This window comes from Physella acuta, unplaced genomic scaffold (genome assembly GCF_028476545.2).
Source record: "Physella acuta isolate Inbredline_101_S28 unplaced genomic scaffold, ASM2847654v3 ptg000305l, whole genome shotgun sequence".
Classification (NCBI taxonomy): Eukaryota; Metazoa; Mollusca; class Gastropoda; family Physidae; genus Physella; species Physella acuta.
The window spans coordinates 174,760-200,646 of NW_026731824.1; the positions used below are offsets into that span (position 1 = coordinate 174,760).

A 25,887-nucleotide genomic window follows, 5' to 3' on the forward strand; every position below is an offset into this window, starting at 1 on the left:
AGAACAATTACTGAAAATATGGTGGGCATTGTTTAACAAAAAAAAAACGTAGTGGGCTTTTAAGTGTTAAAAACCCGCGAACTGAGAAAAACAGACAAAAGTAAAGAAAAGTAGGTGACGAAAATACAATATCCGTGTAAACTGCAAATGCGATAGTAATCGTTGGGTGTTTTCGTGATGATGAAATTTAAGATTATCAAATATATGAGAAATCCAGCTTTCCAATGATGCCAAAATATGATGATTGATATAAAACATTTCGTAGAGAACTTGTAAGATTGGGGAAAATTGGTTAATTTTTTAATTAATAGCATACATACATTATAGAATACAAAGCATATTCCTTTAAGAGGAAAGAACAATCTATGAGTTAAAACTTTCCAAGAACAGAGCGATGTCTTTTTACTACATGCTCTGAATCTACCTGCGAATGTAATGGACCTCATAACATTTACTTCTTAAGGTGGGAAAATCCGGTATCTTTATATCCCAATTTGCATTTTTATGTGACAAAAATCGTTTAAATCCAGCATTTTCCAAAAGCTGCATTGTTTTAAGCTGTGGGAGCAAACGAGATCAATATAAGTAAGAGAGGTGATACTCCACCAGGAGTTGTCGCACTTGGGATAACTGACCAGTGGTTATCATTTCGGGAATTGCATTCCACTCATACTGTTCTATGTCCATCTTAATAACGTCTATGATTTTGTCCTGATGTCCGAGCATTTTTCTCAGATCTTCGTGAGTGTAGAGCGTCCAATTTTTGACAACTTGTGTTTTTGAACCCAATCCAACTCTATAAAAGTGGACAAACTCTGACCTTCAAACGTAAATAATTATTTTTTTTAAAAGCTATCATCAATTAAGCATAGCTTATCATAAAATGGTAGATTATCAAATTACAAAGAGTGCTAACAAATCTTAATACAGTAGCAATCATCGAGGCATCAACTTAGCACAATAACTTGTCCTGACAATCCAAGTATAAAATGACCACTAATTAGCTACAATTTTTATCATTTTTTCTAGCTCTGCACCACCATTGCATTTACCTGTTGACCTGATTCCCCATTCTGGCCATGCTAGGATCAAAAGAATAAACATGGCAGCCGTACACTCTGGCTGCGTCATCGTCAAACGAGAAATCGTAGTTAATCCCGTAAGAATAGATGATACAGGGCGCCGTGGGGCGCACATCCGGGTCGTCACAAATCTCCCACCCTCCGTCTCCAAGGTTACCCATACGCACTTTTCTTTCACAAATCGTCTGGGTATAAAAAACAAAACAAAAAAAAATGTTGGTAAAGTTGTACAAGTTCCCTTTATAACCTCATTGAACTTGGCATACGAAAGTATATTATGGTGAGCAATACATCCACCCACCTCTTCTCTACCTAACGTGTGTCGTGTACCAGTCAGAGCTGGGTGGACAAATGGAGTTAAACAGACTTGAACTAGGATTCAATCTCTTGACTTTCTGGTACGACTTCCTACATACGTAATAGGTTTTAATAATTTTCTTATCTTAGCAGTAAATTACGTTTACTGATGTATTTCCTATAGCCGCAATGATCAAAATGATCCTTGAATTTTCAGTCGGGCCCTAGGTTATAAACCTAAAGGACATAAGCTTCCCGGACATAAACCGCCCGACATTAACCGTCGGACATAAACCCACGTCATATACCCCCCCCCCCGCCTGGACACAAACACCCTGCGACGTAAAACCCTTAGAAACTATCCCTTCCCCCACGTCTCCCTCCCTGATTGCCGTTTATATAAGGACATACCAATGATGAAGAGAACTAAAATATTAATTAAAAGCAAAACAAATAAAAATAAACCGGTAGTATCTCCCCTAAACTTTCTCGAATATTCTTATATAATGACAACTCGGGATATAGGCAATATTTTTAATCCCTTTTTAATTACTTAAACTTTTTAAAATAGAATAGAATCTCGTAGAAAAAAGAAATGTTCACGAAGTGAACGCCAAATAAAATGTGTAAAATAGTGCGAAATATTATTTGTACTTCATAAATACACATGAAAACGGAAAGAGCGTAAATTACTACTTCCGGTCAACGGAAGTTACTCACAATTTAATAGAAGGCAGAGAATTAGATCTTTTACTTATATGTGAAATTTTCATATATCTATCTGAAATAGTACTCAAGTTATAGGCTTTTTAAAAATTGAAAGTAGAAAAAGTTCCATTTCCGGTTATCAGAAATTGCTGAATACATAACAGAACTACAAATTTGATAAAATACTTATATAAGAAATTACATCAACCTAGCCGTAGCGATACTCAAGTTATTTTGTTTACAGACACACACAAACACTCAGACATACGGACAAGATGGCAAAACTATGTTTTTCCTACTCATGGAGGTATGAAACGTCAAGATTTATAAACATCTCGATTCTTTTTTTACTTTCTCGTATATACGAAGTAATGAGAGAGCATTGTAATCGTGCAAAAAAATCTCTTGAAATTTTAACAATTTTCACCGTATTACACCTCAGTCCTTCATCACATCCGAAGTATAGAGGACTTATTTTAATCGGGCAAAAATTATCAATCCAGATTTATCAAAATTAAGAGGTTTTATGCGTAATCCATTCTGAAAAATTGGGCTTTGCAATCCTGTCCGTATGTCTGTGTGTCTGTGTAACTGTGTGTGTGTGTGTAAACACGATTACTTGAGTACCGTTACAGCTAGGTTGATGAAATTTCCTATATAAGTATTTTATCAAAATCGTAGATCCATATCAACTTTTGAGCGATTTCAGATAACCTGAAGTGGTACTTTTTCTACTTTGAATTTTTCAAAAGCCTATAACTTGAGTACTATTTCAGATAGATAAATGAAATTTCACATGTTAGTAAAAGATCTAATTTTCTACCTTCTGTTAAATTTTCAGTAATTTCCGTTGACAGGAAGTAGTAATTTACGCTACTTCCGATTTCTCAAAAAACGAATGTAAATTTTTAAAGTACTAATAATAATACGCACTATTATGCACTTTTTTTATTTGGCGTTCACTTGGTGTGAGATTTTATTCTATTTTTAAAACTTTAAGTAGGCCTATTTAAAATGGATTAAAAATCATGTCTATAGCCCGAGTTCCCATCCCCTGTTGTTTTATATAAGAATATTCGAGAAAGTTTAGGGGAGATCGCTCCCGGTTTATTTTGCAAGATAACAATACTTTTTCTATTCTTTGTATGAGAGAAAGTAAAAAAAGCGAGCATTTTATTAAAATTGAAAATTATTATAAAGTTTTAATTTATCAAGAGCGATTGAAAATACTCTGATGTCGTTTAAATCATTAAAAACCTTGAACAGCAGTTGCAATTCAAGGGCTGCTAACAATTTATGCGTGTGTATGGTTTGAATGAACAGGTATCCCTAGTTGGCATACCCCGTTGTGTTATAATAGAATATTAGAAAAAGTTTTTGTTTTTCTAAAGTTAACGGATTTCCAAATATTAGGATAGTAGCATCCGATATTTGAGTGGGAAATTTTGTGTTGTTTTGTTGTTGTTTTTTTTTTTTTTTGTGCATGCATGTGTTATTATATATAGTATGTGGGAAAAAAACTGTTTATCTCCGATCCTGACGTTGTGACAGTAGTCATCGAAATAATCTGCAGTTGGTGATGGTTCTAGGAAAATAATATTTTAATTGGTCAAAGGCTTTACTAATGATTTGGCACAAAAGCTAAAGCAGGCAGAATTCTTAGCATAAAAACCCGCTCTTTCATTTAATATAAGTATTGTCACGCTTTGACGGCCAAATGACATTCTTTTAAGCAGAAACTGTTTTGTTTGTAAAATATAAATTGAATAAATTATATTCAAAATTATATATAAACTATACATCTTCTTATGGCTAATTTTTGTTAGTATTAGTATTTCTTTACATAAATATCAATCCGAGGGTGGTGGGAGGGGGGGATATTGTCTTGGAGAGTTTATGTCAAGGGGTTTTTTTTGGAGGGGTTTAAGTCACGGGAGAGTTTGTCCAGGGGGTTTATGTCCGGGGGGTTTATGTCAGATGGTTTGTTTCCGGGAATTAATTTATTTTTCAGGGGGTTTCCTGTAATTAAACTTGTTTACTTACATCAATGTTATCCAAATGACTGTGTATGGTCAATAACAGCTCTGTTGTGGTCATATTGTCCAAATCCAGCCCCACCAATCTGTTCACTCGACCGTGTTTCCGCACAAAAGCCAGAGGTCCTGCATTTTACAATGTCCTCACTAATTTAAATTAATTGCAATGTTAGAAGTTCGAATTTATGCTATTTTTAATCAATTATTCCGAAAATAATTTCTACATCATGTATAATATTATTGTATATTCGTTTGTGTTTTGTAATAAAAAACGATTTTAAAGACAAATTTAGTTGAAATTTGCTCAAGAAAAAAGACGAGACACCTTATTTTTTGTAACTTTACTTATGTATGAAGTTTTTAAATGTGAAAATATAACATGAAAGTATAAATTATATGAGAAATAGGTAAATTTTAGTATTTACTTTTAAGACCCTGCTGTCTATTATAAAAGATATTTAAAAATTTTTAATAATTATTTGATTTTCTCATAAAGTTTGTTAAAAATGTGTGTTTATAAAAACTGAAATAACAATATTTTATCTATAAATTTAGAGTAAAATCAATCAACAATCATCCAAATGTTGATTATTATAAACTGTTTTTTTAAAGTATCTTTTTCGAAGTATTTCTTTTTGTAAGGCCGTACTTATTGATTTTAACCAATTTTAAAGTGTCACTTTCATTTTTTTCGATACCAGAAATTACTATTCATTCTTAAGTAAACATTACAAAAAATATTATTTAATCAATGAATTACCTGATCCAAAACCATAAGATCTCTTCTGCTTATTTTCAAAAACAAAAGAATCTAAAAAAAAAGTATTAGTAATAATGATAAAATAGACAATTGACGATTTCATGTAAACAAATACTTACACATGCACATGCACCTGCATAAACACAAACACAAACACAAAAACAAACACAAACACAAACCTAAACCTAAACCTAAACCTAAACCTAAACCTAAACCTAAACCTAAACCTAAACCTAAACCTAAACCTAAACCAAAAAACCTAAACCTAAACCTAAACCTAAACCTAAACCTAAACCTAAACCTAAACCTAAACCTAAACCTAAACCTAAACCTAAACCTAAACCTAAACCTAAACCTAAACCTAAACCTAAACCTAAACCTAAACCTAAACCTAAACCTAAACCTAAACCTAAACCTAAACCTAAACCTAAACCTAAACCTAAACCTAAACCTAAACCAAAACCAAAACCTAAACCTAAACCTAAACCTAAACCTAAACCTAAACCTAAACCTAAACCTAAACCTAAACCTGAAACCAAAACCAAAACCAAAACCAAAACCAAAACCTAAACCTAAACCTAAACCTAAACCTAAACCTAAACCTAAACCTAAACCTAAACCTAAACCTAAACCTAAACCTAAACCTAAACCTAAACCTAAACCTAAACCTAAACCTAAACCTAAACCTAAACCTAAACCTAAACCTAAACCTAAACCTAAACCTAAACCTAAACCTAAACCTAAACCTAAACCTAAACCTAAACCTAAACCTAAACCTAAACCTAAACCTAAACCTAAACCTAAACCTAAACCTAAACCTAAACCTAAACCTAAACCTAAACCTAAACCTAAACCTAAACCTAAACCTAAACCTAAACCTAAACCTAAACCTAAACCTAAACCTAAACCAAAACCAAAACCTAAACCTAAACCTAAACCTAAACCGAAACCGAAACCTAAACCTAAACCTAAACCTAAACCTAAACCTAAACCTAAACCTAAACCTAAACCTAAACCTAAACCTAAACCTAAACCTAAACCTAAACCTAAACCTAAACCTAAACCTAAACCTAAACCTAAACCTAAACCTAAACCTAAACCTAAACCTAAACCTAAACCTAAACCTAAACCTAAACCTAAACCTAAACCTAAACCTAAACCTTAACCTAAACCTAAACCTAAACCAAAACCAAAACCTAAACCTAAACCTAAACCTAAACCTAAACCGAAACCGAAACCGAAACCTAAACCTAAACCTAAACCTAAACCTAAACCTAAACCTAAACCTAAACCTAAACCTAAACCTAAACCTAAACCTAAACCTAAACCTAAACCTAAACCTAAACCTAAACCTAAACCTAAACCTAAACCTAAACCTAAACCTAAACCTAAACCTAAACCTAAACCTAAACCTAAACCTAAACCTAAACCTAAACCTTAACCTAAACCTAAACCTAAACCTAAACCTAAACCTAAACCTAAACCTAAACCTAAACCTAAACCTAAACCTAAACCTAAACCTAAACCTAAACCTAAACCTAAACCTGAACCTGAACCTGAACCTGAACCTGAACCTGAACCTGAACCTGAACCTAAACCTCAACCTGAACCTGAACCTGAACCTGAACCTGAACCTAAACCTAAACCTAAATTTAAATCTAAACCTAAACCTAAACCTAAACCTAAACCTAAACCTAAACCTAAACCTAAACCTAAACCTAAACCTAAACCTAAACCTAAACCTAAACCAAAACCAAAACCTAAACCTAAACCTAAACCTAAACCTAAACCTAAACCTAAACCTAAACCTAAACCTAAACCTAAACCTAAACTTAAACCTAAACTAAACCTAAACCTAAACCTAAACCTAAACCTAAACCTAAACCTAAACCTAAACCTAAACCTAAACCTAAACCTAAACCTAAACCTAAACCTAAAGCTAAACCTAAACCTAAACCTAAACCTAAACCTAAACCTAAACCTAAACCTAAACCTAAACCTAAACCTAAACCTAAACCTAAACCTAAACCTAAACCTAAACCTAAACCTAAACCTAAACCTAAACCTAAACCTAAACCTAAACCTAAACCTAAACCTAAACCTAAACCTAAACCTAAACCTAAACCTAAACCTAAACCTAAACCTAAACCTAAACCTAAACCTAAACCTAAACCTAAACCTAAACCTAAACCTAAACCTAAACCTAAACCTAAACCTAAACCTAAACCTAAACCTAAACCTAAACCTAAACCTAAACCTGAACCTGAACCTGAACCTGAACCTCAACCTGAACCTCAACCTGAACCTGAACCTGAACCTAAACCTAAACCTAAACCTAAATTTAAATCTAAACCTAAACCTAAACCTAAACCTAAACCTAAACCTTAACCTAAACCTAAACCTAAACCTAAACCTAAACCTAAACCTAAACCTAAACCTAAACCTAAACCTAAACCTAAACCTAAACCTAAACCTAAACCTAAACCTAAACCTAAACCTAAACCTAAACCTAAACCTAAACCTAAACCTAAACCTAAACCTAAACCTAAACCTAAACCTAAACCTAAAGCTAAACCTAAACCTAAACCTAAACCTAAACCTAAACCTAAACCTAAACCTAAACCAAAACCTAAACCTAAACCTAAACCTAAACCTAAACCTAAACCTAAACCTAAACCTAAACCTAAACCTAAACCTAAACCTAAACCTAAACCTAAACCTAAACCTAAACCTAAACCTAAACCTAAACCTAAATCAAAACCAAAACCAAAACCAAAACCAAAACCTAAACCTAAACCTAAACCTAAACCTAAACCTAAACCTAAACCTAAACCTAAACCTAAACCTAAACCTAAACCTAAACCTAAACCTAAACCTAAACCTAAACCTAAACCTAAACCTAAACCTAAACCTAAACCTAAACCAAAACCTAAACCTAAACCTAAACCTAAACCTAAACCTAAACCTAAACCTAAACCTAAACCTAAACCTAAACCTAAACCTAAACCTAAACCTAAACCAAAACCAAAACCTAAACCTAAACCTAAACCTAAACCTAAACCTAAACCAAAACCTAAACCAAAACCAAAACCTAAACCTAAACCTAAACCTAAACCTAAACCTAAACCTAAACCTAAACCTAAACCTAAACCTAAACCTAAACCTAAACCTAAACCTAAACCTAAACCTAAACCTAAACCTAAACCTAAACCGAAACCGAAACCGAAACCGAAACCGAAACCGAAACCGAAACCTAAACCAAAACCTAAACCTAAACTTAAACCTAAACCTAAACCTAAACCTAAACCTAAACCTAAACCTAAACCTAAACCTAAACCTAAACCTAAACCTAAACCTAAACCTAAACCTAAACCTAAACCTAAACCTAAACCTAAACCTTAACCTAAACCTAAACCTAAACCTAAACCTAAACCTAAACCTAAACCTAAACCTAAACCTAAACCCAAACCCAAACCCAAACCCAAACCCAAACCCAAACATAAACACAAACACAAACACAAACACAAACACAATCACAAACACAAACACAAACACAAACACAAACACAAACACAAACACAAACACAAACACAAACACAAACACAAACACAAACACAAACACAAACACAAACACAAACACAAACACAAACACAAACACAAACACAAACACAAACACAAACATGGAATGTGAATGTGAATGTGAACGTGAACGTGAACGTGAACGTAAAGGTTAACGTGAACGTGAACGTGAACCTGAGCTTAAACGCGAACGCGAACTCGAATTCGAATGCGAATGTGTATGTGAATGATATTCGGATGTATTATTTGTTTTTAAATTTTTTTTGGAGATAAAAAAAATACCAAAAATCAGCTAATTTAAAATTATTTTTCTGAATTTGTAGTTAAAATTATATAATTTTGAGATTAACATTATTAAACAGTGTATTTCTTTCTGAGCAATCATCTTTTTATCAAATTATATTGTTTTCGATATCTTTGCTTCCTATAAGGTTTTTAATAACATTATACTCTACTTTGACACGATGTATGAATGTGTACACATTTACTAATTTGCATAATATTTGACTGATGGAGAGCAAATCTGGTACACATCGTGAGTACACCAAAAACGTAATGGTCCATACATTAAAAAATAATTTGGACAGAAATCCCGAGGCCGTATCGGAAGGAGATATGCAATTTAAACAAATAAACTCTACATTATCTGCCCCATGCGGCGGAATTCGGCAATGACAACATATTAATAACAAACCAAGAATAATTTAAGTGACAAGTTACTCGAATGATAGAGCAAGGAACACCTTATACTTGTTATGTTGAACCTCGCAACAACACACTTATTAAGCAGATACTGTACATAAATATTATCGATTTGTGTGATAGCTTAGCTACTGGGTGTTTTGATAACTCAATAGCATGTAGTTATTTTTTAAGTATACCTCTTCTAGTTCCAATCTTGGTATATAGGCACACCTATTTTAATTTAATTAATTTAGTTATTCATCACCGATTGTTCTTGCTTGTTGTAGACGCTACTAACAATATTAGCAAACACTTAAAATACAACTGTTTTTGAGGGTAAAGCCACATCTCTAACGGGAATACATTTAGCAAAATGTAGTAAGCTCTTGAATGCTGCATCACTGTTAGTCTATGTTTAACAATCAATAAAAAGTTGTAGCGTCACAATTTGCATCAACATAAAATATTATTATTTAATAATGACAAAAATAAATTAGGTTTTGGTAATATTAACGCGGACTTTGATCATAGTGATGGGCGTTTATTTATTTAATTAACCCTAACGTCGGATTGTAATTGATAGTATAAAAGGAATTTAAACAGATACTTAATCACCTTGAATCCCAACCTCTGTAAATTTCTGTTGTTCTACTTTGAAGTAATTCACTGTGTACAAAGTGACGATGACTACCATCGATGTAAAGGCAACCAGGGCGAAAAATTGAAGAAAACATTGTTTCCTGTTCATGGTTGGTTTTTGTCGAGATGTATTTGCTTTAGTAGACGATATGAAACAAGAGTATACCTTACAGATGTTTCACTATATTAAATCATAATAGAGAACGAATTTGCCTAAAAGAAACAAAAATTAGTATTAAATCATAATTACGAAAACACGTTGCATAAATAGAAAATACTAGAATACCCGTCATCCGTTGGATAACTGTGGGTTTCGGGGGTCATCCATCAAAAAACATCACGTCTGTCACTCAGAGGCATAGCGACCCTTCCCGGCGCCCGGTGACAAACTTTTCGATTTGAACCCCCCCCCCAAGATTTCGATTTGCAACCCCCCCCCCCCCCCTCAAACTTTTGATGTGCACCCCCCCCCACTCAAACTTTCGATTTGAACCCCCCTCAACCTTTCAATTTATTTTTTTTCCAAACCATTGTGGCGCCCCAACAAGTGTCCCCCCCGCCCCCCCTTCCCCCCTCCACCCGCATCCCCTTTCCCCCCCCCCACGCCTCCCCTACCCCTCCCGCCCCCCCCCCCCTCCTCACTACGCTACTGCAGTGTCACTTATCGTCACAAAAAACAGACCCCACATTCAAAAATATGTTTTTTATCTTTTAAAAACACCGAAAACACCGATTTCGGACTATCCCTTCATATACTGACGTCACATGTGACCTACTCAACTCTACTTCACCTGCCCAGTGTCCCGCCAAGTCTCAGACAACATGTTTTTATCGTTTAAAAAACGATTCCAGCCGAGCATGTCTCTGACCACACTATCCTTTCATATGCTTAGGACAAAGGAACAGATGAACTCTACTTCACCTGCCCTGTATCCTGCCAAGTTCAGATAGGCAACTTTATCATTCACATCTAAAAAAAAAAGTGAAAAAAAATATCATTGACATATTGGTCTAGAACCTGTGCCACCCGCATGAGAGCGGACTACGCTACCAACTTAGCTATTTACTCGTGACGTCACAAATGAATTTTTATACTATACTTTTGAGTCTCCGCGCATAGATCTAGATCTAAGTCTAGTAGTAGAATCTAGTAACTTTCAAATTAAATTTTATCTTAAATTAGCCAAACAAAGATTTATATAAAATAATTAAGGCCTGAAATAGATTCTAGATGTAGAATTTACATTAAGTCTAGATCTAGAATTTACATTGAGTCTAGTGACCTAGATCTAGGCTAGATCTAGATCTAGGCTAGATTCATAACTTTCCTTCGACAGCTGATCTTTAGATCTAGAGAAATTTATTGTAAAACTAAATGAAAAAAGACAGTTGAAAATTGATATAAGTGTTGGAACGTAATAAATACAGCAAACGGACGTATTGTTAAAGTTATGACCGACAGAAAATTAGATTTAGAACGCGTTAAACTTTTGAATGGGAACACAATTTTCTTCGATAGACGCCGCCATTTTATTGTACTAAAGAGTAAACAAAAACCTGTGACGTCACTATTCCCACAAAGTTTAGTCAATGTTTTAACATTTTTAAAAAAAATGGGTTACTCTACGTATGAATAAATCAATAAATTAATTAACGTCTTTAAATAAATGTGTGATTAACAGTTTGTCTGCATTAAAAAAATATTCTCTACCTACATACTATTTTACAGCTCTCCAGATAGAGTCGAACATATCACAATACTCGATCGGACAAACAAACAAACAAAAAAATAAATATTCAAACATGTAAACAAACTTGACTTTTAGTTGTATTAAGATAGATTAATTCGGGTTTTCATGACAACCGAAATTGTTTTTAACCCACTTTTTTTGCAGTTGTATACTTAATTTTATGTGACAAAAATGGTTATAGTATTCGAAAAGATTTAGATCTTAAATTTTAAACATAACATAAAAAACAATAGACCATATCACCTTGGTTTCCTGATATATTCGAATTTATCACAAGTTTGTTTAGATTTCCAACATTGAATCGCACTATTAAATACTAAGTCAGCCGCATTGTGCAAAAGCTAATTAAAAAAAATTCATTATTAGTATAAATAAGAAACATCTATTAGAATATTGATTTTTCAACCATTTGCATTTTTACATTTAGATCTAGTCCCATTTCAACCATTCAAATGTGTTGTTGTATTGTTAATTCTCTAAACCTTGGGGAAGAGGGGGGAGGGGGTGGGGGGGGGGTAATATTTTTTGAGTGGCCTTTATTTAAGAAACTAACTTGTTAGTTAAGCATCACATTTATTGTTTGTAAGAGCAAATTTGAAACCCATGAACATGCTGCTTGTATGAATGCTTGCAAGTGAGATATAATAAACAGTGTAGACCCAATGCCTAACATTTGCAATTTATTTTTAGTAACTGCCTCACTACAATATCAGGCGTTGTCTGACTAAATGACTTTACTGCCTTTTTTACTTTCTCGTAAAAATAGTGTAGAGATAGTATTGTAATCGTGCAAAAAAAAATTAAATCACATGATTTTTTTACAGTTTTTACAACTCAGCACTTCATCATATACGGAGTATAGGAGATTTATTTTAATCGGGCAAAAATCAAAATTTTGGCGTTTTAAGTGTAATCGATTCGAAAATAACTGGGCTTTGCAATTCTGTCCGTGTGTCTGTGTAGATGTGTGTATGTCTGTGAACACGAAAAACCCGAGTACCGTTACTGCTAGGTTGATGAAATTTATATATATGTATTACATCTAATTAATATTACTCTATCAACTTTTCAGCTATTTCAGTTAATTAAAAGTGGATGTTATTCTACTTTTGGTTTTTCAAAAGCCTACAACTTGAGTATTTGTCTGAAATAAATAGATCAAATTTAATATATCTAAAAGATCTACATCTCTGCCTTCGGTCAAATTTAAAAAAAAAATCCCATATAACGACAAAAACGCATATGAATTTATAAAGTACTAATATTCGACACTATTTTACACACATTTTTGCTGTTTACTTGGTGCGCAATTTATTTTTCTACGAGATTCTATTTTTTTTAAATTAATGAAAAATGAATAAAATCATGTCTAAACACCGAGTTAAAATCCTTCGTAGAACATTCTTCAAAGTTTAAGGGAGGTCACTCCCGCTTTATTTTAAATAGGGAACAATCGTATGCCCTAAACTTATTTGTCAGAAGTCTGCTGCTGTTCGTGGGTTTCTTTTAACTCTCATAATAAATCCACTATTATTGACATGAGCGAACTGTGGTCTATGTTATTTTAGGCTTAGAAAAATAAGCTTGTGATTTGAACGCTAAGCAATAATTATTATTTAAAAAGTAGCAATTAGGCTGTTAAGTGATATTTACTATGGTTTGTAAAAGAAAATTTGTGGGTCCCTAAAATTCGGGATCTCCCGCCTGCTGCCCAATCACCCTCACCCCCCTCTCCTAAATCCGCCACTGTAACTATAGACACTTTTTATTTAAAAGAAGCTAAATGTGTGAATTAATTTTTAACAATTTGTTTGACCTGATTTAAAGGTTAACCTGACACAAACTGCGATCTACCCTAAGCTAACAAACACATTTTGTCTAATAGTTACGGTATATCGCAAATACATTTATTGGTATTATTACCGCATATTTGAATTTTAGTCAAGTATAATTAACCAAGTCTATTTTAAATCATTTCGAAATTTTCAATGGAAAAAAATGTAAGATAAAGACCTTCAGCTAAGACATTTGTAAAATTCGTAAGAAACAAATACTTTATATTTAAAATACACTGTACAATGAAATAGTTACCGTTTATAAAGATCACTGAAGTTAAAACAATTTGGCAACAACAAAATTTTAAACATAAGTGTAAACGTTAATACATTTTTCAAGTTTTACTTACCTTTAGTAGATGCGAAATAAAGATTGTCTGCACCAAATATTTAATCCTAACAATTTAACCTGGATTAGGCCGGTGTCAGAAAAAATCAGCCAACCTTGTCAGTAGCTTGAAACATGAAAGCACAACACGAAGGGGTCTTGTGGTTATTAGCCAAACATCCAGCAGTACATTTAACAAAAAAAAATGTGTTACAGTAAAAAATACTTACGTCTACATGCAAATACAAGGAGGTTTATTTCGCTGGTTTATTTCCAGGGAGTTTATTACTGGACACCAATAAAAGGAAATTGACTATGATGGTATAAGTATAGATGATAAAATGTCATAGGATTACGGAACGGAAAAACATGTGTATAACAGCTCGAGCAATAATAGTGAAAAATAAGATTCGCACAATTACAAAAACAATGAAATTTAAACACATTGGCATGTAAAGAATGACGACGCGGTCTAATGGTAGAGCAGTACACTGTTATTCCGAAAGTCTCGAGTTCGAATCCAGGTTTTAGCCAGTAGATCGTCCTTGCGTTCACCCAGTTCTGATGGATAACCAACTCACGTTAGGGAAAGTTGGCTGGGTATAGTGCAGATCAAGCTTTCCCCTTGTACGCCGAGGTTTCAGAAACAAGTAACACTACTTGACGTGCTCCATGGTAGAAAGGTTCAAAAAGGGAACTTTACTTTTTTTTAGGGAAGGAAAGTGGTATTTTGCATGTTAACACAGAAAGCATTTTCTTAAATAAAATTTTTTTAGTGTGTAAAAACAAACGTTGGCGGCAATATTCATTTTGGCTTATTATTACCTGCGTTTATGCTATAACAAACACTGACGGCAAAAATTGATTTGTTTATAAGTTTATATATTAATTTGTTTGACTGTATTACTCGATCAGAGCATTATTTTAGTTGATAACAAACACGTCAATTATTTACTTATTTTCACAACAAACATGGCTTCCAATGAATATTAGACCATAGTTGCCAATTTAAACTTTAAAAGCACTATAAAACTAAAATTTCCTTGTTTTTAAATTTAATGATAATTATGATTGTTATTTTACTATTAAGTTCCAACACGATCATCAATTTTTAATAGGATATGTTTCACAGATAATCTAATTCGAGAATACAATGAATTTATCTAGAACTACCGATTAACTAGGCTTGAGCTAGGTTTAGTCTCTCGGTTAACAAGAAGAATTTATGTAGAATCTAGGTCAATCTAGGTCAATCACACAATTAAAAATTTAGTTTCTTAACTAAACTATTTCAGATCTTAAGTATTATATATATATATATATATATATATATATATATATATATATATATATATATATATATATATATATATATATATATATGTATGTATATATATATATATGTGTGTGTGTGTGTATGTGTGTGTGTATGTTTGTTAGAAAGGGAATTGGCTAAATTAGCGTATAATTTAATTAAAAATTACTTATTTGGCGTATATTTATTTTATAGTGAAGAGTGGTCTCGGAGAGTGTATAAAATAATACAAAATATTTTCACTCAATGGTGCCTAGCTGGCCGAGATGACAGTGCCATGGTGACGCTGTAGATGGTGTGGGTACGAGACACACGTTTTAGTGTTACATTTTTTTGTTTTAATTTTCCCTCATAGAAAATGCACACTGGGAAATCACAATGCACGCGAATAATTCTAACTCTTTATTTTTAGTTTGGCGTTAGCTGTAATAATACATTCATTTATTTTTCATATGAGGTTCGAGTTCAGAAAACATTATAGAAAGAAACCGCTGCTTTTAAAATATAAAAAATGAGTACGCTGAGTTGTGATATCCCGTTAGAATGACCAGAAAGATGCGTAACTTCAAAAATGCGCAACGTAAAATAGTGCAAGAAAAAAATTGCGCAACGGAAAAAGCGCAAACAGAAATTTGTGCACAAAGAAACGGGCGCACACAGAAAAATTCAATCAAATTTATATTGCTTACATTTCAGTATATATCAAAGCTTTTATCACGACAACTTTTCAATATGGCTTAGGTTAGGTTTGCCTGTCGTCCCTACTGGGACATTGGCCGCTGACAAGAGCTTTCCAGACGTCTCTGTCCTGGGCTAGTCTTAATTCTTAATTAATTCTTAATTTCGCAAGGGCGGCGCCACGGAATGGTGGGATTTTTCTCAATATACGGTATATAAAAATAAAAGACTATTGCGTTTCGACGCAATTCATCCCGGTGCCATAAAACTTGAGGGAGTTGATGAATACTCCCGAGAAGGTTTCTTGGGTGGGGGGGGGGGGGAATAGGGGTAAGGGTGTGGTGGGGCAGGGGATTTAATTTTGCCATGGTCTTTCCCGTGAGCGCTCTGGCGAATACGTTCGGTTTAAACAGTATGATAGACAATGGATAGGATGGGGCGTTACAAACGCTTACTAAATTGAATCAGGCGTGTCCTCTGGCGCCCTGTTAGGGTGCGATTAGACTGCAAATAAAAATGTCTGTTTCGGCCCCCAAAGGCTCACATGGGTCGCAGAGGGCCATGTAATACGTTTTATTTTAATAATCAGAAAAATTAACCAAGGTTAGATTATTAACTGGGGTGTTTCTTTTTGTCAGTAAAAAATCCAAACAGTTTGGATTTCAGTTTGGGTTGAAACTAAATTTTTTGTTTGCAGCCAAATCGAACCTACCAGGGCGCCGGTGGACATGCCTGTTTCAATTTAGTGAGTGTTTGTAACACCCCACCCTATCCATTGTCTATCACACTGTTTAGAACGAATGTATTCGCCATAGCCCTCACGGGAAATCAGGGCGCCAAATCGCATCCTGTCGGGGGGCCACCCATGCAACATTAACTCCTCCCACCACCACACATTAAACTATCGTGAAATGGTAAGTTTATCTGACTTGCTGCCCTCAACTCATCGCAACAATAGTTATGATTAGTGCAACCACCTTTACTGCCCACGTGTATCACGCTCATTACATAACAAAGCATATGATCAAAACAGAAAGCCGACAATCCTCAAAGGCTGTTATTGACACAAAACGTCCACAACACACAATATGTTGTGTGACTGAGGCCGACTGAGGAGAGACCAACCAGAGAATAGCCTACGGCAAAAGATATGCAAAACACGTTGTACCTAAAAAAAAAAATTATAATTAGCTTCTCTTCCGCGTATTTAACTAAATACTAACAAAAGTTGAGATTGTTGTGTAAATTATCTTAGAGTGTTTTACTTACAATTGTTTTAAAACCATAATGCTTTTAAAGGCTATAAATAATATATGCTATCAAAACATACAACCCGCAACAATAAACATAATTTTTTTTTTTATAATTTTCAACAAATAAATCAAAATATTTTTGAAAATATTTTTTTTTTTACTTTTTTTTGTGACTTTATTTCTGTGACATTTTTTCCGATAAAATTTTTCCATTGTGACTTTTTTCCTAGCAAAAACTGACTTTTTTTCGCAGTAGTTATGTGTGCCTAATGACGAGGGTATTACTATACGGGGGGGGGGGGGAAGGGGGGGTTGATATATGGTGATCTTGAGAGAACACGAAACACAGCTTATAACTTGTTCACACGAATCCATTCACCACTTGAAGATTACAGTGCTGTCAAGCGTAGGAAGCGGGCAAGAAGTCAAGCATGTAAAGCGACCGTGTGACACTAATACAGCAAGCGACCATATAAAACTCTGCAGGCCTGCAATAAAAAACCAAAATAAAACCACACTAGTCAATACACAATTTTTTTTAACAGAATTGCAAATATAATGTAACAGATTTCAACCAGGCAGACTACAACCTTGCAGCACGCGAAAATACAGTTGTACCTTGTATTTAAAAAAAAATGGTGAATCAATAAATTACCAGTGGCGTAGCTAGAATTTACGGGCTCCTATGCAAAAAATATCAGTGGGTCCCTTCGTCAGCCGTCAGGCTACAACGGAGTTTAATGTGGGCAGCGAAGAAATCGACTCGTACTTATGATGGAGGGTTTTAAATAATATAAAAATTATGTTCATTTTGTAATCTATACGTCCTGATTGTGTATTTATACAATATCATTATGTTGGCCTACTATTGCTAGTACTCTGTAGTTTTGTAAAATGTTACAGGCTTACAGTTCATTTGAAATTTAAGTAACCAAACACAGTAACACAGTAGCATCACAAGACGGGGCAGAGGTGTGTGAAACCTTGACAAAACGTTGTACAACTTACTGTCTAAACTAGAATAATAAGAGATTAGTGAGCGAGGGGTGACACCCCACCGAAAATCCTAAATTGTTGACACCCTTTGTAAACGCGTAGGGTAACACCTGACCTTTTGATTCCACAAACTAAGTACAATTTTTTTAAAAATGCTTATGATTTATTGAGATCTGTTTTTTATACTTTTAGTTTAGCAAAATGATTTTTTTAAAAAGTTCCTTGAGATCCATTTGAACCGTTTCTGTATGTTCAATACCTAGAAGTTACTGACCCAATGGTCATATCTACAATTTGTTTCATAACAAATCAATATCAACATAATGAGCAAATAATGAGATTAAAAAATTCCTCCACAGACATCAGAATCTCCTTCCCGATCACAAAAGGGAATGTTAAAAAATGTGTATACGTAACTAGCGTACCCGTCCGCGTTGTTACTTTTTAGTGATCTAACCCCACATACTAGGGCAGCGAAACAATTTGTAAAGTTTTCATCAACGCGTTATCAACGCCTTCTTTTCTAAACTGAGATAGTTCACACGTAAACAACGCCGCTGCTGTATATTTTTTTTTTGCTGTCTTTTGTACGCCGTGGCATCGAAAGCCATCCCTGTTTGATCGTCGAATAAGTAGTGCCCTTTACTCTTCAGGACGCGCAATCAACGGATTCCTTACACCTGGGTAGCCGCTTTGTAACTCATGGCACTCAACCGTTAGTATTGCTGATGCGCTGGAAAACAACCTTAATTCTATTTAGTAATCGATTTTAGTAGTGCTCCGTATTCCTGGTGTATGGCGCTCATTAAAACGAATATAAGGAAAGCCATGGCGCACCGGGTTATACGACCGCCGGGGTGCCAGCTGACTTGTCTCTGCTATTTAACAGCTGAATCAAGTAGTAGCGCAGACTCGCTGCGCCGCACAACCATCAACGGACCCCAGGTTAAAAAATAGCCACTGGGAAACTGAGTGGCCTTACTGACCTCGAAATAAAATAAAACTTTAATAACAGAAACGTTTTCAAAAGATAGAGTTTCTTTCAGGAACCTTATCAGAAAAATGTCTATTAAAACAAAACACTGAATGAAGTATTCTCAACTACTTTCCAAAGTTTCTTGGCGATTATAAAAATCAAACAGTTAAAAAAAATGTTAGTTGCGCCGTATTGATTAAAGATTTCTTAGATCAACACATGAAATGTTATTAAGGTAAAAATTAGTAGAAAAACAAATGTTGGACTTTCGGAAAGGGCAGATAATTGGGAGGTGCAAGTCTGTGGGGTGGGGAATTTCCCAGTCCGTTGAGATTTGTAGAGATGCGTGTAAATTTACGGGTGCCGGATGCCAATCTCACAAATGGGTTAACGTTCAAGTTTATGTATAGGCTTGTACGACAATGCGACAATGTTATTATTAAGGATGGGCCTTGTTTGGAACACCCTGCACCCCACCCCCTCCACTGAATGCCACTGCTTGTATAGTAAGAAAAGTGGGGGCCCTTTTGGAACTTTTATTTATTTCTATAGTAGAAAAGAAAATATATCGCCATTTAAAAAAAAACATTATTTATATAAAACAAATGTTAAAATTCCGATGTGAAAGTGTTAACTTTCTAAAAGAGGAAAAAGGTTCGCTGTTTTCCTTGGGCCCCTATGCCTTGTTTACGCTAGCTTTATGGTAGCTACGCCACTGGATTCGGCGCTGGTAGATTTGGTAAAATTCATGCGGCCGCATCTTATGTCAAAGATTAGTTTTCCCTCCATACATTTTTATATTAACGTTGTAGGGATATGCATTTTTTTTCAATGCAAGTTGTATTACAAAAATAGAACCCTTTTTATTCCGTCGCTGTTTTGAAATGAATACTTTACCAGCCACCGCACATACAATTGGGAGGCGTGGAGGGGGGTTGGCTTCATACATGTCAACAACTATTTTATCTTACGTGTGATCTTTTCTTTTTAATAGGTTACGAGGTATGTTAAATCGCCTATTTGAAATTAGTACTTTGATATATATTGCTGTAAAACAGTACGTAAGACTGGAGAATCAATAGCATTGGAGAATATCTTGGCCAGCCTACAGGACCATCCAGGCTGGACTATACACTGAAGGCAGTAGCTGTACCGACTTTAATCAGAGTGTTGTGTTTGTGTTGTGTTTGTGTTGTGTTTGTGTTGTGTTTGTGTTGTGTTTGTGTTGTGTTTGTGTTGTGTTTGTGTTGTGTTTGTGTTGTGTTTGTGTTGTGTTTGTGTTGTGTTTGTGTTGTGTTTGTGTTGTGTTTGTGTTGTGTTTGTGTTGTGTTTGTGTTGTGTTTGTGTTGTGTTTGTGTTGTGTTTGTGTTGTGTTTGTGTTGTGTTTGTGTTGTGTTTGTGTTGTGTTTGTGTTGTGTTTGTGTTGTGTTTGTGTTGTGTTTGTGTTGTGTTTGTGTTGTGTTTGTGTTGTGTTTGTGTTGTGTTTGTGTTGTGTTTGTGTTGTGTTTGTGTTGTGTTTGTGTTGTGTTTGTGTTGTGTTTGTGTTGTGTTTGTGTTGTGTTTGTGTTGTGTTTGTGTTGTGTTTGTGTTGTGTTTGTGTTGTGCTTGTGTTGTGCTTGTGTTGTGCTTGTGTTGTGTTTGTGTTGTGTTTGTGTTGTGTTTGTGTTGTGTTTGTGTTGTGTTTGTGTTGTGTTTGTGCTGTGTTTGTGTTGTGTTTGTGTTGTGTTTGTGTTGTGTTTGTGTTGTGTTTGTGTTGTGTTTGTGTTGTGTTTGTGTTGTGTTTGTGTTGTGTTTGTGTTGTGTTTGTGTTGTGTTTGTGTTGTGTTTGTGTTGTGTTTGTGTTGTGTTTGTGTTGTGTTTGTGTTGTGTTTGTGTTGTGGTTGTGTTGTGGTTGTGTTGTGTTTGTGTTGTGTTTGTGTTTGTGTTGTGTTTGTGTTGTGTTTGTGTTGTGTTTGTGTTGTGTTTGTGTTGTGTTTGTGTTGTGTTTGTGTTGTGTTTGTGTTGTGTTTGTGTTGTGTTTGTGTTGTGTTTGTGTTGTGTTTGTGTTGTGTTTGTGTTTGTGTTGTGTTTGTGTTGTGTTTGTGTTGTGTTTGTGTTGTGTTTGTGTTGTGTTTGTGTTGTGTTTGTGTTGTGTTTGTGTTGTGTTTGTGTTGTGTTTGTGTTGTGTTTGTGTTGTGTTTGTGTTGTGTTTGTGTTGTGTTTGTGTTGTGTTTGTGTTGTGTTTGTGTTGTGTTTGTGTTGTGTTTGTGTTGTGTTTGTGTTGTGTTTGTGTTGTGTTTGTGTTGTGTTTGTGTTGTGTTTGTGTTGTGTTTGTGTTGTGTTTGTGTTGTGTTGTGTTTGTGTTGTGTTTGTGTTGTGTTTGTGTTGTGTTTGTGTTGTGTTTGTGTTGTGTTTGTGTTGTGTTTGTGTTGTGTTTGTGTTGTGTTTGTGTTGTGTTTGTGTTGTGTTTGTGTTGTGTTTGTGTTGTGTTTGTGTTGTGTTTGTGTTGTGTTTGTGTTGTGTTTGTGTTGTGTTCGTGTTGTGTTCGTGTTGTGTTTGTGTTGTGTTGGTGTTGTGTTTGTGTTGTGTTTGTGTTGTGTTTGTGTTGTGTTTGTGTTGTGTTTGTGTTGTGTTTGTGTTGTGTTTGTGTTGTGTTTGTGTTGTGTTTGTGTTGTGTTTGTGTTGTGTTTGTGTTGTGTTTGTGTTGTGTTGTGTTGTGTTGTGTTGTGTTGGTGTTGTGCTTGTGTTATGTTTGTGTTGTGTTTGTGTTGTGTTTGTGTTGTGTTTGTGTTATGTTTGTGTTGTGTTTGTATTGTGTTTGTGTTGTGTTTGTGTTGTGTTTGTGTTGTGTTTGTGTTGTGTTTGTGTTGTGTTTCTGTTTCTGTTGTGTGTGTGTTGTGTGTGTGTGTTGTGTTTGTGTTGTGTTTGTGCTGTGTATGTGTTGTGGTTGTGTTGTTGTTGTGTTGTGTTTGTGTCGTATTAACTTTTGAAAGAGACAAAAATCTGTCCTAAAACTAAATTGTAAACAGGTTTTCTAAAACTTAAGCAATGTGTGTGTGTGTGTGTGTTAGTGTTTTATTCATTACTACTCCTTTATTCGATCGCCATAAAAGTTTGGGAAAATGTTGAGAATACCCCTCGCACGATTTTCGCAACAAAAAAAAACACATTTCAAATTCGCAGGGGTGGCGCCCCAATTGAGCGCGATTTCATTTTTCTCTATATACAGTATAAAAAGTCGATTGCGGTTTGACAACGTTCATCCGATCGCCATGAAACTTTTGGGGAATTGATAAGAGCACTCAAATGAAGGGTTCTGTAAAAAAAAAAGAAAAATTCGCAAGGGCGGCGCCCCGGGTGGGTTCGATTTGTCTCATTATACAGTATATTAAAAATAATAATTGGTTTAATTTATTTTGGGAAATTGTTGAGAATATTCCTTTGAAGTTTTTGCTAAAAAAAAAAGAATTTCAAATTCGCAGGGGTGGCGCCCCAGCAGGGGGTGATAGAATTCTTCTCAATATACGTTGTATAAAAATAAAAGTCGGATGCCGTTCGACACCGTTCATCCGTGTGACATGAAATTTTGAGGGAGTTGATGAGAATTCTCGGGAAAAGATTTCTGCCGGGAATAAATTCAATTTTGCACTGGCGGCCCCCGGCTTGGTGCGATTTCCCATGAGCGCTTTGCCGCCTACGCTCGTCTGAAACAGTGATATCGACTATGCATAAAATTGGGCGTTATAGTCTATCACTAAATTAAACCAGGCGCGTTCGCCCGGTGCAATTCCCCGTGCTATTCCGTGAGATATGGCGCAAACGTTCGTTTAAAAATATGTTATAGAATATGGATAAGAAGTAGTATTATAGTCGTTTACTAAATTGAATCAGGCACGTCAGCCCTCGTAACGGCAGGGTGCGACTTGCTTCGGGCTATCATCGGACTTTCTTCTAACCCCGAGGCAACGCGCGTGGACGGACACGCTAGTAATATATGAAAAATACACTTCTACGCAACTAAAGTTTGAAAAACGATAAATGAAAACTTATTCACGTTGCTTTTCATAAACATATCAATATTACGTTTTTAATGTATTATAAAATGGCATTTCAACATTTATTTCTGTTAACTTTTGAAAATTATTTCCATCCCAATGGCCTTAGAACATTTTTTAGCCTTTCCCTGGAGAAACTTGCACAAAGACATCTAACCATGCAGTATTAGCAAGTCAGTATTTCTTCATATTTTATATGCCTTTAAGCCTCACTGATTTTCTATCTCTTTTAGAATGCGCACCATGCTGTTTTATGATATAGCCGAATGTTAAAGTTTGCAAAGGCTACGAAATCTTTCTCATACCGCACCCTACTGCTGCCTTTACATTTATAGTTTCTTTTTATGACATGCCTGCTAGCCCGCATGATTAAATTTTCCGTGCTGCTTAACTTGCGTTTAAAATGCTTGGATCCATTTTGGATCCATGTTTATCCTCGTACTCCATGCCCCTTTGGTCAACAATGTTCAGTTATAAAATGTAACTGCAGAGGTCTCTTAAAACATTAAGGGGGTGAAATATGTTTGCATATAATTAAATGACGTCTCATGGTCCATAATAGAACATTCCATTACAGTCTTAATAAGTACTTTGGTCATCAATTTAATATGTTGCTTCTAGCTAATCATGACTATATTTTGTGAATAGTCCACCAATATAAAAACGAGTTTAAGAAATACAATATAATCAGGATCGAATAATATTATAATGTGTAAAGTATATAAAGATTTGTATAAAATAAGGTTCAATTATGTTAATTTTTAAGTAGCTTTTTTAACGGCGACAGGAAAATTGACCTCACGACAAATTATTTCAGAACAAATTATCTCAGAACAAATGATCTCAATGACGAGTGATCTCACAGATGAAAGATCTTAGGACAAAATATATCGGGACAAACGATACAGTGGACAAATGATCTCAAACAAAATATCTCTGACAACATTTTTTACAGCAAATTATGTAGGCTACTACATTTCCTGTTTCCCATAAGCCGATAACCTGATGACCTTTTAAGTTAGGTGGACATAAATTCATGTATAGCTATTAAATTTTACTCGCTAGTTTAATTTTGTCTTTCAATGTTTTCCGGCAACGGGTAAAATGTATTTTACTCAATTACGACGGGGCCACGACAACTTGAATGATATTTCATTAAGATAGGCACCATTTCATAAAAAATTTGTATACTCGGATTACCTTTACACTTTAAGTGACTTCCTATTTTCGGAAGTTATATTTTACTCTATCTCGTGTTCTAAAATATCGTTTACATGAATACTGTTTTAGTTAGATGGGTACAATTTAATATCTAATTATTAACTCTTGTATGTAGATGTCTCTAACACTTTTGGCGATTTCCAGTAACCAAAAAGGTTATTGTTTTTTTCATTTTCACACAGAGAAGTCATTAATAATTACAATATATATTATGACCTGATTTCTCTGTTTGTTGTACACGAAAACTTGAGAGCAAAATCTTGAACACTTTTATAGGACCAATTATCTTTTAAATTTACAAAATGTTTTCTTTTAATTCCTAGATAGTAATTGAAACAAATTCCTACTTAATTAGCCTGTTCAAAGGCTATTTAACTGCTTCATTTGTCATTGATTATTATATAAATCACATAAGTTTTATTCAGTTAACATGTAAACACATTAGCTCAATAGTATGAATGCTTGCTCTATATTTTATTCTAGTTTTAAAAAAAAATCAAATTCTACTGTTAGTCCCCAGGACAACCTAAAAGGATTTATTTTAAATTCAACAACGCCTGGGCTAATGTTTGCTTGGAAAACAAAATATAAAAATCTATGCTAACTAGTACTGCTGTTATGTTAACACAATCAAGAATTTGTAAATATAAAAGTGAAAGTGTTTTTTCTTAATTTTAGACTTATTATTTATATATTCTTATTTTTCTCTTTACAATCAAAATTTCCGGTTGGCCTACATTTCAATGGACTTTGGTTTGGCTCCATAGAATAGGCAGCAACTGGGACACGCCAACAGTCCCGCAAGGGTTAGTGAACGGTGACCCAGATTGTTATGAATGGTATTTTAGTGCAATAGTATGAGAGTATGTGTGCAGCGGAATGTGACTGTGACGAGGTACCTAAAGATGTGACGTATGAGAGTGGAATCTTGTTGCTTGGGGAAGTAGGTTAGGACAGTCTACGTGATGTTGTGCTAGGGTATGGAGGTATTCGTCCGTCGTCGTGAATGAAGTCAAGTCTTGCGATTTGTTGTGTTAGGTTGATGATGTGTATGTAGTCAGGTGTTAATATAGGTTGTTAAAGTGGTGTTCCGTATGATGCAATAAAAAAACTAATAAACCAGTGTGAATCTGTCGATTCATTTGTATCAAATCGTCATTGTTGATAAATCCACTATTTATTATATGATCGACCAGGACCTATATTCGCTTCATAACATGGTGGATGTAGCAGCTTGGGATAGTACATCAATATATCCTGCCACAAGCCGTGTGTGACCGGCCAATATCTGAGATCCACTACTGAGACGAGTGGTGCCATTACACAAACATATGGATTCGCCGAATGGCATTGTATGGTGAGCCAGCGTCAACGTCAATGGAGATCGGGAGTCAAAGAACGAAGAGTTGTCAGCAAAGCAACTTCTTCCTTCACCTTCGATGCGACTTTCTGTCTAATGTCGCGTTCGTTCAGTCAACAACTTCCTCATCGAAAGTATTATTCCTTGTCTTCTGTTTAGTTAACCCGGCTCAGTTGTAAATTTCATCTTGCATGGTCTATTCTACGTGTCATTTTCAAGCTTACTTTGTGATTGGTAGTATAATTAAAATCACCCGAAAGCTTCTTCAGATTTTATCTGGATTCACATCTTAGCCAGCTGTATTTATAGATACATCGTCTCTCGTCCCTGACCTTCATCATGTAAACTCGTTCCTG

General features: G+C 34.9%; 1 protein-coding gene across 1 annotated transcript; it reads right to left on the reverse strand.

Annotated features, from left to right (window-relative positions):
* Nucleotides 1-335: 335 nt before the first annotated feature.
* Nucleotides 336-9,899, reverse strand: LOC131939956 (uncharacterized). The gene is made up of 5 exons (XM_059298484.1): nucleotides 9,761-9,899; nucleotides 4,884-4,934; nucleotides 4,131-4,249; nucleotides 1,053-1,267; nucleotides 336-820 (listed from the first exon to the last, which is right to left on the reverse strand). Exons 1-5 carry the CDS (start codon nucleotides 9,891-9,893, stop codon nucleotides 577-579), a joined length of 762 nt encoding a protein of 253 aa, XP_059154467.1. The 5' UTR covers nucleotides 9,894-9,899; the 3' UTR covers nucleotides 336-576.
* Nucleotides 9,900-25,887: the final 15,988 nt, after the last annotated feature.

What these genes read in the sequence shown, in the direction of transcription:
- LOC131939956 (XM_059298484.1), bottom strand. Translation starts at nt 9,893, where the DNA reads ATGAACAGGAAACAATGTTTTCTTCAATTTTTCGCCCTGGTTGCCTTT. An exon ending in GTCATTTGGATAACATTGAT is followed by an intron (nt 1,268 to 4,130) that starts GTAAGTAAACAA and finishes TTTTATACCCAG; the next exon opens with ACGATTTGTGAAAGAAAAGT. An exon ending in ATGGGGAATCAGGTCAACAG is followed by an intron (nt 821 to 1,052) that starts GTAAATGCAATG and finishes TTACGTTTGAAG; the next exon opens with GTCAGAGTTTGTCCACTTTT.